This window comes from Oryzias melastigma, linkage group LG12 (assembly GCF_002922805.2).
Source record: "Oryzias melastigma strain HK-1 linkage group LG12, ASM292280v2, whole genome shotgun sequence".
Lineage (NCBI taxonomy): Eukaryota > Metazoa > Chordata > Actinopteri > Beloniformes > Adrianichthyidae > Oryzias > Oryzias melastigma.
Genome location: NC_050523.1, coordinates 20,786,151 through 20,797,990, shown reverse-complemented (window position 1 = coordinate 20,797,990; position 11,840 = coordinate 20,786,151). Strand labels below are relative to the sequence as shown.

Sequence of the window (11,840 nt, the reverse complement as noted above, 5' to 3'; positions counted from 1 at the left end):
ACCGTGACCGCAATATAGTGAGTAAACAAAGACATTTGTGTTAAGTGGCACAGCAACAAAGCTTTTTTGTGCCCTGGTCTTTCATTCAGGAGAAGGTTGAGCTCAGCAAAATTAAGAAAAAGACATTTTAAGATTAACCATATATTGCTAAAGGATTAAATACAAAAATTTGGGTTATACAGAGAATTAGTTTCCATCAGTACACTGGACCACACCAATGGTTTCACACTGGATGGGGAGTGTGCGCGAAAACCGCTTCACCTCCAGTTCACACAGACGTGTATTTATTTATTTTTTATTGCGACGGTTGACAGGCGCTTCTGCTCAGCTGTAGTTATTTAGAGCTTCTACAATTAATTTGACATCGTCCATCTTGACTTGTCTCCGACTGCTCTCTGCCTCTCTCTCATTGATTGCATTTTTAGACACCCAAAACCACACCCCCGCTCTGCAGTCAACCCACTACATTGATCTGTGTGTCTGAGTGTGTGTGTTTGTTTTTTGTGTGTCATGCATTGTTTGTGTGTTTATTTTCATCTCTACAGTCTGTTTAGATCAGGGGTGCCCAAAGTTTTTTGTTCAAGGGGCCAAAATCTAAATGGGATCTCGGTCTGGGGGCAAAATAAAATAATTTTTTGCATGTCATGAAATAAAAGGATGATATAAAGAACACGATTTAATGTATCTATTTTGATTCTATGTTCATCTACGTAACACACATCAGTAAGAACAAAAAGTAAGTAACATTTGTCTATGAAACCTTTAACAACAAGGCCTCACTGGCCATTTTTGATTAAAAAACCAGAGCAAGCTAAAACAAACTTTCTTCCAGTGAAAACAGCAAACTGGGATCCTAATGAGAGGCGTGGAGCTGGTCTTTGGACTTTATCCGCCTCTCACTGGCGTTGTTGCTCCATCTTGGCTAGCTAAAAAAAGGCCACGAACAACATCGGAAGTGACTGTGGTGGCCCTTGGGAATTTCGAACACAAAAAAAGACCAGGGCTGACCGCTGACTCACCTGGGAGTTGTTTCACCCATAGCGTAAGCAAAGAAAACAGCACCACCCAGAGGCCAAAAGTATATTACAGTTTTGGAACATCATAGAGAGTCAATGAGAAACGAATAGGGGGTTTTAACTAAAAACTCCATGGCTTCTGCAGCCACAACTTGGCAGGCCAAAAGATAACCCTTGCCCACTTTAGATTCAAGAATTTGATCGTTTTTGTCAATCACAGTATTTTATTGGGAAAAATTGGTGATATTTTGAAAATTAACATTTTTTTCTTGTGTGCATAGGTGTAAATTCCTGCTAGGTTTGACGCTGATTGCTCACAGCTTGCCCAAAAAAATAGACGTGGCACAAGCTGGCTACGGTTCAATCTGGCTGCGGCGCTTCACACCTGGTATAAACTACACCATATGTTAACAAGGACGCCAAATAGAAGCAGAATCCGCTTTGCAGCGCTTCTGCGTGTGGTGTGACCCCAGAGTGAGGAATATTTACGAAGTGACCAGAGGGACATAAACTTCTCTTTCATATTCTCTCAAACAACAAACTTAAGATGGTCCCCTGTGTGGATCAGTTATCAGTGTGTTCAAAACCTGCTGCAAACGCAGCTTCTGATTCTAAATGGTTTATATCAGTTGTGTAAGGTGAACTGTAGTTGTATGCAGTCGGATGCAGAAAAGCATTTGGAAGGTCAATTCTTGTTCACTTAAAAATCCAGGAAATGTTTTTAGTAGAATTCAGATGAAAAAATATTATTTCTGTCTAATGAAAAACATTCTATTACAGTTTCAAATTTGAAGTCCTTCCTTGCCAGCGGAGGGTGTTTTTTTTTCAGCATTACTTCAAACAAACGTCTACTAGCCTATGGTTTGCCTTTGGCTCTTACAAACGTTTTAGTCAACGGATTGATTTCTTTGAAGTAACTAAAAATAGGAGTCAAAAAATTCAAAAAATAAATATTCCTAACAGAAAAAGTTCAAAACTGGATGTACTAGATAGAAACTATTCTTGCAGTCTAAAAATAGTACAAGTTTAATAAGTTTAATAAGTACAAATTTAGACTCTTACTCATTTTTTTCCTAATATATATTGTGGCTATATAACACTAAACATGACCATATTGCCATCAATGTACCTGGAACACAGTAACAAAGTTGGATGTAGCGACATATCAAAGCCCTGACAAAAGCAGATGCATAAAAATATCAAGTCAGCATTATCGGTCTGTTCAGTGTTCATGTTCTGGAAAATTCCTGTCAGCATTCCCAAAAGACAAATGTCTTATGTGATGAAGCGTGGCAGCGAGACCTGCAATGTGGATGACAGGAATTATTTGGGTAAAATGTCGATAGAATGACACAATGAGAAGCAACAGACAATATGAAACGTCGACCAGCCTTATGCAACAAAATGTAAACTGCCTATTTGTTGAGAAATAATAAGGAAGACAAATCCGTCCCCGTGACAACCGGGCAGGTTGTCCTGTGACCACCGTCAAACAACAAAGCACTCCTGCCCCTACTCAGGAAGATATAGGAAGAGCATCTCTTGAATACAAATGGAAGAGATGTGACTGGAATGAGGTTCTGACTGCAGCAGCATCACTGCGTTTGGTTGCATGCTGGGATAATTCGCCACCATATAAAGAATTTAGTAGGATAAGTGGAGAGATGTCTATAAAATATTGTAAGCCTATGTAAGATGACATATATGCATCTTTAAGTGGCGTAGTGCAGTATGCTTAACATCTTAATATTTTGATGCTACAGTGAAATGATAGAGATTAGCATGTAGATATGGCTATTTTACTCATCACCCGATAAGGTAATTTAGCTCTGTTCAAGTCAGCTTTTGGTCTCAGTTTCTGATAGCACCGGTGCAACCCTAGCTTGGCTGCTAATCATTGTTGCCTCTGTGTCTTTAGAGGTTGGGACTTTGTGAAGAAACATTCTCATAACTCATATTTTCCTGATGAAAAGATAATGAAATCAGTGAAGACTTGTTTAATGAAAATAAGTATAAATTCCTTTGGTGACTCCTCATTATGTCTTATTTCCTTCTTCTCTTATTTTCTCCCTTTCTCTTCTGCTTCATCAGTCATCAAATTCACCAAACAGGTTAAAGGAAACTATAAAATCACTTACGTCTTTTCTACTATTTTGCTGTTGTGATAAACTTTGAAACAAATTTTCACCTATTTTTCAAGTTTCTGTCGTTCCTGTTACCAATTGGCATTTAGGCCAGCACAATGGCGTGACCGGAACTTATTTTTTAGGTATGCATTATCACTGTGGATCATCACTTTTTCAGCCAATTAAAATTGAGTATTCATCCAGAACATGATATAAAAAAGGGATAATGCTCACAGATGGTTCAGGCTTGCACGTTTCGTTAATTTCTGATAATGCACTCTTCAAAGAGAATTATCCTGCTTATTCCATGGTCACTTACAAAAAAAAAAAAAACATTTTCAATCAGTTTTTAGTACTTTATTCTTGTTTTTTTTTTTTTTTTTACAAAGAGTGAACTATTTGATACATGGTGAGGCGCATTGTCATGGTAACGACTGAGCAATTACCTCAGCTTTAGCGGAAAATAAAAGTGATTTATATGCTGATTGTCATGGTAAGTAAATACAGCATTAGTTCTGAGAGAAAGTTCCCCTCTTACCGCTTGATGAAGCTAAAGCCTGCGCAGTGATACACAACATTTGGACTATGTGACCGGAACTGCTTTCTTAGGTGTGGTATATCACTGTGGTATATCACTTTCTAATGCACACCCCACAGCCAATCAGAATCAAGAATTCTCCAGGACCATGGTATAACAGTTTTTAATCCACACATAGCAGCCAATCAGAATAGAGTATTTACCCGGACCATGGTATAACACTTTCTAATCCACAGCCAATCAGAATCGAGTATTCACCCGGACCATGGTACGATAAAATTTAAATCTAATTTCTGCTTAGAGCAGGCATCTCTGAATTGCATACCAAAAACGAGTAGGACTAAAGCCACAGTCAATCCAACACCACTTTAAAACAGATTCGAAATGTCACAAACTGTGAACACCTGTGCCAATTTTATTTCACCTTTAGCCGTCGTAAATAGTTAAAGGTTAGGAAAAAACTAGAAAAAAAAAAAAAAATCAATGTTTTATGGGACAAAAGTGCACCTGTCTCTTTTAGTAAGGGTATCAATGCTTGTTGCTCTTCAGTGACAGGATAATGTCAAACTTTTGCTCTAATTTGCAACAACATTTAAACAAGCTCTGTGTCAGCTGTGGGAAAGCCGTGACATTTAAAGGTCTCGTGCTATTCACCTGCCATCTCTACTTATTTGCTCTGTGGGGTGAATCAAATCTGCTGTGTGATAGAAAAGCTTGTCAGGTCAGTTCTACTCTACAGTGGCAATGCATAAATGTAGGAGTGAGGCTACACACCTTGATCCAATGTTGCCTTGAATTAATTTTAATTGATTTATAAAAAAAATTAAAAATCTGCCCAAGCATTGATCAAAGTGATATTGATTGCTTTTTTAGTTTATATTAAACACAAAAAAGGAAAATATGTAAATGTAAACCTGATTATTAAAATCTGAAATGTAAACGTGAAAGTAGGTTTGGTTCCTGCCCCATGGACCCATTTATTGAAGTGTCCTTTGACAAGACACTAATTCCTTCATTGGTTCTGGTGGTTGTAGGTTGGCACCAGTGTTCGACAGTGTCCACAATTTAGCATTTATCTTATGAACCAGTCACATTATTGTAGATAACAGTGGGAGTGGGTTTTTTGGTGTTCGTTTAAGCTGCTTATCAGCTCTAAAGAGTCCTACGCGGTCTTGCTTGACACTGGTTTCATCGTGTTTACATCTTGTGTTGTTACATGCTGTGCCATTCTTTCCTTAAGGGTGTGGTTCCAACTGTGCTGACTAGGGATGGATTACCAGACTCCAGGACACTGATAGGCTATAGAAAGACATCACAAATGTGTCTGCTCTTTATAATCTGGAGAACAACAAATCGGGATATTTTCCCCCCAAAATTGAACTGCCTGGAGCCTTGTCTTTTTCTTTAATGGATTTTTAAACAAACCGAGACCTTAGCAGCACGGCCCATGTTTATATTATTCGTTTGGTTTCACCGCCTTATTGAAAGGACCGCCGTTGTTTCAATTTGCTCCATTGCTGTGATGGCACACATTAAAAACCAGACTGGATTCTTTGGTAAAGTCAAGACCAATCGATGTGTGTTGTGGCATCTGGCAGCATGCAAAGTCAAATTGTATAATAGAAAACCGGCTTTAGTCGCATATCTGTACCAATAAATAGTAATTGCAAAAACAGAAAATGATCAAAGTGATAACTTTTGTCATGATAGTTGACACTTTTATCTGACAAACACTTTTCAGAGGCTCTAAACAACACCCCCAAACTCAGATAGCACTTCTACTTAATGACCAACTTTAGACAAAACATCAAGCTTGAACTGAAGCCTTTTTAACCATGAAGTCTTTGACATATTAGTAAAGTGTGTGTGGGATTATCAGATTCAGTCCCCAGTTGGGATGGATCTTATCTTGAGGATTATGTTGTTTCCATTGGCGATCATAAATCTGATAGAGTCATCATGTGCCTGTAATCATCTTATCAAAGTGCCTCAGGGTTCAATTCCCGGACCCCTGCTTCTTAATACAGACTCCCTTTGGGTCACATCAAGAATAGAAGGACAGGAATAATGTTTCACATCACAGTTCTGCTAATGACATTCATCTTTCTCTTTCTCCATATTCCACTGTCCTCTTTCTGCTAATGCCAAGAGCGATCAAGTTCCTGCAATTTCCTTCACTGGAAAAAAATGTCTTTTTCAAAACTGGTTAAAAAAATATAGAGCACAAAATGCATTTTGCTTGTTTTAAGTGAAAAAAATCTGCCAAAAAACTATTTGCCTTAATAAGATTTTTTAAAATGAGTTGTCCTGCCCTTTAAAGACCATATTACTTCTTGAAATTTGCTAAAACACTCACACTTTTAAATATTGCTCTGGCAATGAAAAAAAGGTGTGTTTTAAAATGTTAAAGTGCTCAAAAACAGTATTGATGTCTCCAACTACATTTTTTTATCTATTGTAAAACTGTTCCCAGTAGTCTATACATTATAATTATGCAGTTTTTAGCAAAAATCAAAAAGTCTGTGTTGGCTTTTTTAAGACATAGACATATTTCTGCAGATTATCAGGAGTTCATTAGAAATCTGGGTTGTGGGTGGGACTGTTGGCGAGGAATTAACTTAACGTTGATATTCCAGCATTCTTTTGCTTACACTCTGTCCCGCTAGCTTACAGACCCTAACCCAAACTAATGTTAACATGACATGAAAACAGGGACATTGGGCCTGTGCAGTCATACAGTTTTGAACCAGATTGTAGCTCAGACAAGGAAAACAAAGACAATAATGTTCTATTTGTTTGCCATCATTAGCTTTAGCATTACCGCTAGCATTTACATTCTTTTGGCTACTGTAACTCTACAACCGTTTATGCAATTAACATGATTCCAGTGGAGAAAAGCAGCCTTGAACTTGTGGGCAACATTTTACAGAATTGAATCAATGTAAATCAGCTGATACTTTTCAAGAGAAAAGCGGTTTTGCGCCCAAAGCCGACATTAAAAGCAACGTTTCTCCATGTCAGAATCAGCTGAATTACGTTGATAGCATAAAAAATAAAACATTTACGGTATGTCATTGAGTGTGTTATTTAGATCTCGCGGGGGACAGCTCAGATGTTAAAGGGTTAAGCATTACTAGTAAATTAGTTTGTCTTAGTTTGTCTTGTCTTTAATCTTCCTCCTGTGTTAGATTTCTGCTACCATCCACAGTATTAATGGATCAATTTTGACCTGTGTCTTAAATCAGTTTTAAAATACACTTAAAACGATACTTAAAACTCTTAGTTATCTTGATAGGCTTCCTTATCTATGGAAATGTTGCTTTTATTATGTTTTCTGTGGGTCTCCAGCCTGTAAAAAAACAAGTATGCCTCTAGGTTTAAATAAAAACAGTTAAAGCAACCTCAAGAGAATCAAATAATTAAAGCAAAGGTTATTGTGTTACTTGAATTCTATTGAGAGCTTTAGAACACATCTCTGAAATGAATTTGCTTTATTTCTTTCTCTTTAAAATAATTGACTCTAGTAACTTTCTCTATGTTCAGTCAATTTTGACTCATAGATATTTTATTCATAAACATGCAAAGATACATGTATATTTTTGTCAGCAATAGAACTTTAATCCAAACACATTAGAGAACAAACAAATCAAATCAAATCAACAGCAATCACTATTGCAAAAGTATTAGAAAGCTAAAACAGAGAAAAGTCTGCGTGTGGACATGTCTGAGCTTGTTTATTTTGCTTTTTTGATACTATACTGGACAAATGAGCATTCCTCTGAGGATCACATGAGTGGGAGAGGTGAAGGCTGTCGATGTGTTAAATCCACTTATGATTTCAACTATATATATTTACAAAATTATTTTAGATAACTAACCGGTTCAAAACCAACCCAATCCTTAAACCAGAGCATTTTAGAATTCAAAAGAAATAACAAATTTGAACTGCTGCTTATTCTGAAGCCTACTAAAGTTTTAACCTGAACCAGAAGATCTGATCACGTCATGATGCCATTTAAGAATTAATCTGCTACTTTAACCCAGAGGTGTGTGATCCAAATATGTATCAGGTCTACCTGAGGTCAGCAGAGATGTGAGATCTGCAGGTAACATTCAACTGGCAGGACATTGAATCCCAGCTGAACAAGATAAAGTTGATTTATGCTCCACATGGATAAAAGCAGCTTTGTAATGAGCTCAGGCGTTCCCCACCTGTCTATATTTGAGTCTAAACTTAATACTTTTTCTCTTTTGTTGGTTTAATGCTGTCAAAGCTTTTTGTGTCTCTGTAAAACCCTTTATACAGCCTGTGTGTATCAAAGGTGCTGTATAAATAAGGCTCTGCCTTTTCATTGCTATTTTCACAAAAAAAGTATCTTCAACAGAGATGCGTTCTCTTGTTTTCTATGATGTCAAAGTAATGCTCCCTGAAAAACCACATGGGATTTGATCATGTGCCTAATTGCTTCCCCTAATTTGCTTTCCTTGCACTGTCACACAGCCACATTGAACTCTTGTAAAATCACTCAGCTCTGTGATTAACTTCTCACTGTAACCACCACCTCTGTAACTTGTGCTCTTCAGCTGCTAAATAGCATTAACATCATTCTCTTTGTTTTCTTTTTTCTGTCTTGCAGAATGAATACACGTGTCCACGCCCCTTACCTGGTGCTTGGCTGGGAGATGTGCACACTATCCACTAACTCTCAAAGACGAAGCGTTTCGGATTGTGCATGGACCACATTGAAAAAGGAAAAGGGGCGTAAGCAGAACGCCCAGCAGGACCACACAATTCAAATTCATAGACACATCCGAATTGCGCTCCATGGAAGCAAAGACAACAATGAACCAATGCAGGATGATGATCATTTCTCTTTTTCTTGAGATTTTCTAATGCTATTTTTTTTTTTTTTTTTTCTGCTCCTCTGCTTTCCAACATCCCATCATGCTTTGTTACAATGCAACTTCTGGCAGTGACAATTTTTACACAATGCAGTCTTGTTGACTAAAGACCAACAATGCCTTGGAAAAAGGACTTATATGAATTAAAAAGCCGATTACAAAATATCGCAGGAACATTTTCTAAGACTTGAAAAGAAAATTCATCCTTGGGAACAACAAGGCATTGTAGAAAAGTGTAAAAGCACTGAATCGTTTATGGAACTGCCAAGGACATGCATCCCTGCCTGCTCTCCAGTGTATAATATGACGATGGTTTGCATATTTTTGGTTCCTATAAAGCATCATTCTGTAACCTCTCAATGCTGGTTTTATGAAGGATGTGGCTCATCACTGCAGCAGAGGAACGACACAAGTCCAATGGAATATCGTTTCAGGCAAACTAACCCCCTCCTTCAAACCCCTTCATGCCCGACCAATGAATTTTGTGAAGTTTTTAGGTGTCACTTTGTTTTTCTTGTAGAATATTTTGAAGTGTTTCTGAATCTTGATGGGGTTGAGACCTAAATGAAGACAGGGCGGGAACTCAAGCCAAGGTGCAAAGCGTTTCTTATGTTTTACTTTCCGTGTTATTAATGTTGTTCTTTCTGAAAAGTGTTTCTGTAAGTTCAGCACCAAATACCAAAGAGCCTAGTAGATCTTCTTGGCTTTTGGCTCATCCAAACATCATCCCTTAAGAATCCAGGATTAATTTGACCATGACGGACCAGAGGGAGCCTGGACTTCTCCATGTGACAGTGCTCTTTGCCAGAACAGCTTCTTTCTGTGTAAAGTGTGTCCGTCCTTGTGATCTTGCAATGGCGGGAAAGTCTTGTCTGAATGCTTACTCTGAGCACTACTTTAACCCTTGTGCTATCTTATGTCCCTTGCATTGATGTGTGATCCCTCCCATGACCAAGGTGAAGATAAAAAATACTTTAAGAAAAGTTCAGTCTTTGTCTTTTGATGACCCGACTTTTAATGAAAACATGCCTAGGATAGCACAAGGGTTACACCATTTATCGACGACATGCTTCACTTTTCTACCCTCCAAAAACCAAGCCTGTTCCTGCCCCCACCTCCCCAGCGAAGACTGCAAATGTTGTGTGGCTCTGCGTGTGCTTGTGTTAGTTTGTGAATCCATCGGAGACCTTCTGGGTTGTGGCTTGTTTGTTTGAACATTTAAAAACCAATCTTTCTACACGAGAAAATGCTACTTTTTTTATTGTAAATTCTTGCTTTTCCCTCATGGATTTCTTGGTAGGCCTATTTAATAAGCAGCTGTACTCTTTGTTCACTTGAAACAGTATGTTTTTTAATAAAAATGACGACTCAGACAGTGAGCAATATTAATTGGTCAAATAAAGTATTCATTAATCATGTGTCCGTGTTGTGACTTTGTGCGTGCGCTCTCCGGTGCCCCCGATCCCACGTCTGGCAAAAATCTGTCGGATTCCCTCCAGACCCGCCATGACAGGGCTGTCACATCATCATTAGCCTCATTAATTTAGAGAGCAGAACATTGATCTCTGTTCAGCCGTTCTGTTCATGTTGACACTCACTGCAGGAATCACCAGTCTTCTAATTATGCTTCCTGCGTGGTGTGTTGCACATACCAAGAGGGGGGCCATGCTTAGTCGATACCCTGCGTGTCAGCTGTTCTCAGAACACGTCAAGCTGTCAGCTCCGGGGTCCAGATGGTCAATCAGCACGGCCATCACTGTGTTGTTTTTCCATGCACTGCTCCTCACCTATGTCCCTTCCCCATCGGTTATCTTCCTCTCTGTTTGGTGTCCCCCTCTCTGTTTGGGGTTTTTCTCATCGTAATGACATTTCCTCTGCCTGGTCTCCATGCTCCATGACCACTTGTTCTTAACGGGTCGGTTCACTGTGACCTGAAGGAGATTTGTGTGCTCTTTCTATCCGGCCACACAGGTGGTTGCTGTTTTATATCCAGCTGCCCATGAAAGACATTTTCCACAAAAACTCAGCGTTTTACCTTCCAGGGCAGGACATCTTACGCAGCTCTGCTTGAAAAGAACTTTTGGCTTATTGAACTAACCAAAAAAAAAAAAAAACCTTTGACATTCTCTTTGTTGGGGTTGAAAATGTTTCTTTGAAACAAAGGGATATATAGACCACATCTCTTTAGTTTCAAGTGATTCTATTTTAGTGAAAAAGATTTGCCACACGAACTGATCAAACGCAATGGGTGTGAGGGTGTAACGATTAATCAACTTAATTGATTAATCGATTTACATTCAAAAATCCAATTTAATTGAACTTTCTGAGGCAAGTTGGTAATCAAATCAATCCATTTACTATTATAAAATCGAAACAAAATTAAATAAATTGATTAATACCAATATGGGAAAATACCATTTGGATAGAGACACTATAGGTTTACTTATTTATAACATAAAAACGACCATCACAGCTGACAACACTTATGTGATGCATCATTAAAGTCCAATGTGTGGGAACACTTTGAATCTTTTCAAAACTTGTAACCAAATTAGAATATGTGAATGTTTTAACAATTATGGCTTGGTATCAATAATAATTGATTCGGTTTGTTTTAATCGGTTATTCTTTTGATCCTCTCAATTCAATTAAATTCAGTTTTGATTTAACAGGGTTTACACATTTAGACACATTTGTTTTGAAATGCATTAATAATCTAGTATATATTTTGAGATACATATATTAATGTATATTAATATATATAGATATATATTAATACATTAATACTATTATATTATTAATTTGAGATATATATTGATCTGATATAGTTTACATACTTTAAAATGTATAAGTGAAATAATGAGTGTTAATATCATACAGTGTTAAATGGATTCTTTAAAGGAGAAGTTCTAACAAAAATGTTCAGATCATTAACATTGTAAACATTGTTTTGCTTCTCCTTGAAAGTGTTTCAGTTTGCCCACTCGGTGGAGTTCGCGCTATATCAGTATATTTTTTTTCAAGAAGAATATGCAGAAAATGGTGCTTTAGACTAAAATTTTTTCTTTACAAAAATATTTCCTTAAAAGAGTTTGGAAAATTCGTGCCTGTGAGTTTATAAAGATGTTAATTTAGTCAGGAATGTATTTTTACTTTCAAGTGTTAGCATTAGCTGTCCTTTGGGAAATTCCATTAAACGTTATTATCAAGCTAGCAGACTTGATCTATTAAGCTCAGATCAATTAAAATTGATTGATC

The 11,840-nt window shown here is 37.5% G+C and overlaps 1 protein-coding gene across 1 annotated transcript in view; it reads left to right on the top strand.

The window, feature by feature from the left end:
* lrrtm4l1 (leucine rich repeat transmembrane neuronal 4 like 1) overlaps positions 1–10,696 on the top strand; it is a 125,564-nt gene extending 114,868 nt beyond the window's left edge. Inside the window, exon 3 of the mRNA XM_024298858.2 lies at positions 8,318–10,696. Coding sequence (XP_024154626.1) covers positions 8,318–8,383 — 66 coding nt within the window. The 3' untranslated portion in view covers positions 8,384–10,696. The remainder of the gene's footprint in view (positions 1–8,317) is intronic.
* The last annotated feature ends 1,144 nt before the right edge of the window (positions 10,697–11,840 follow it).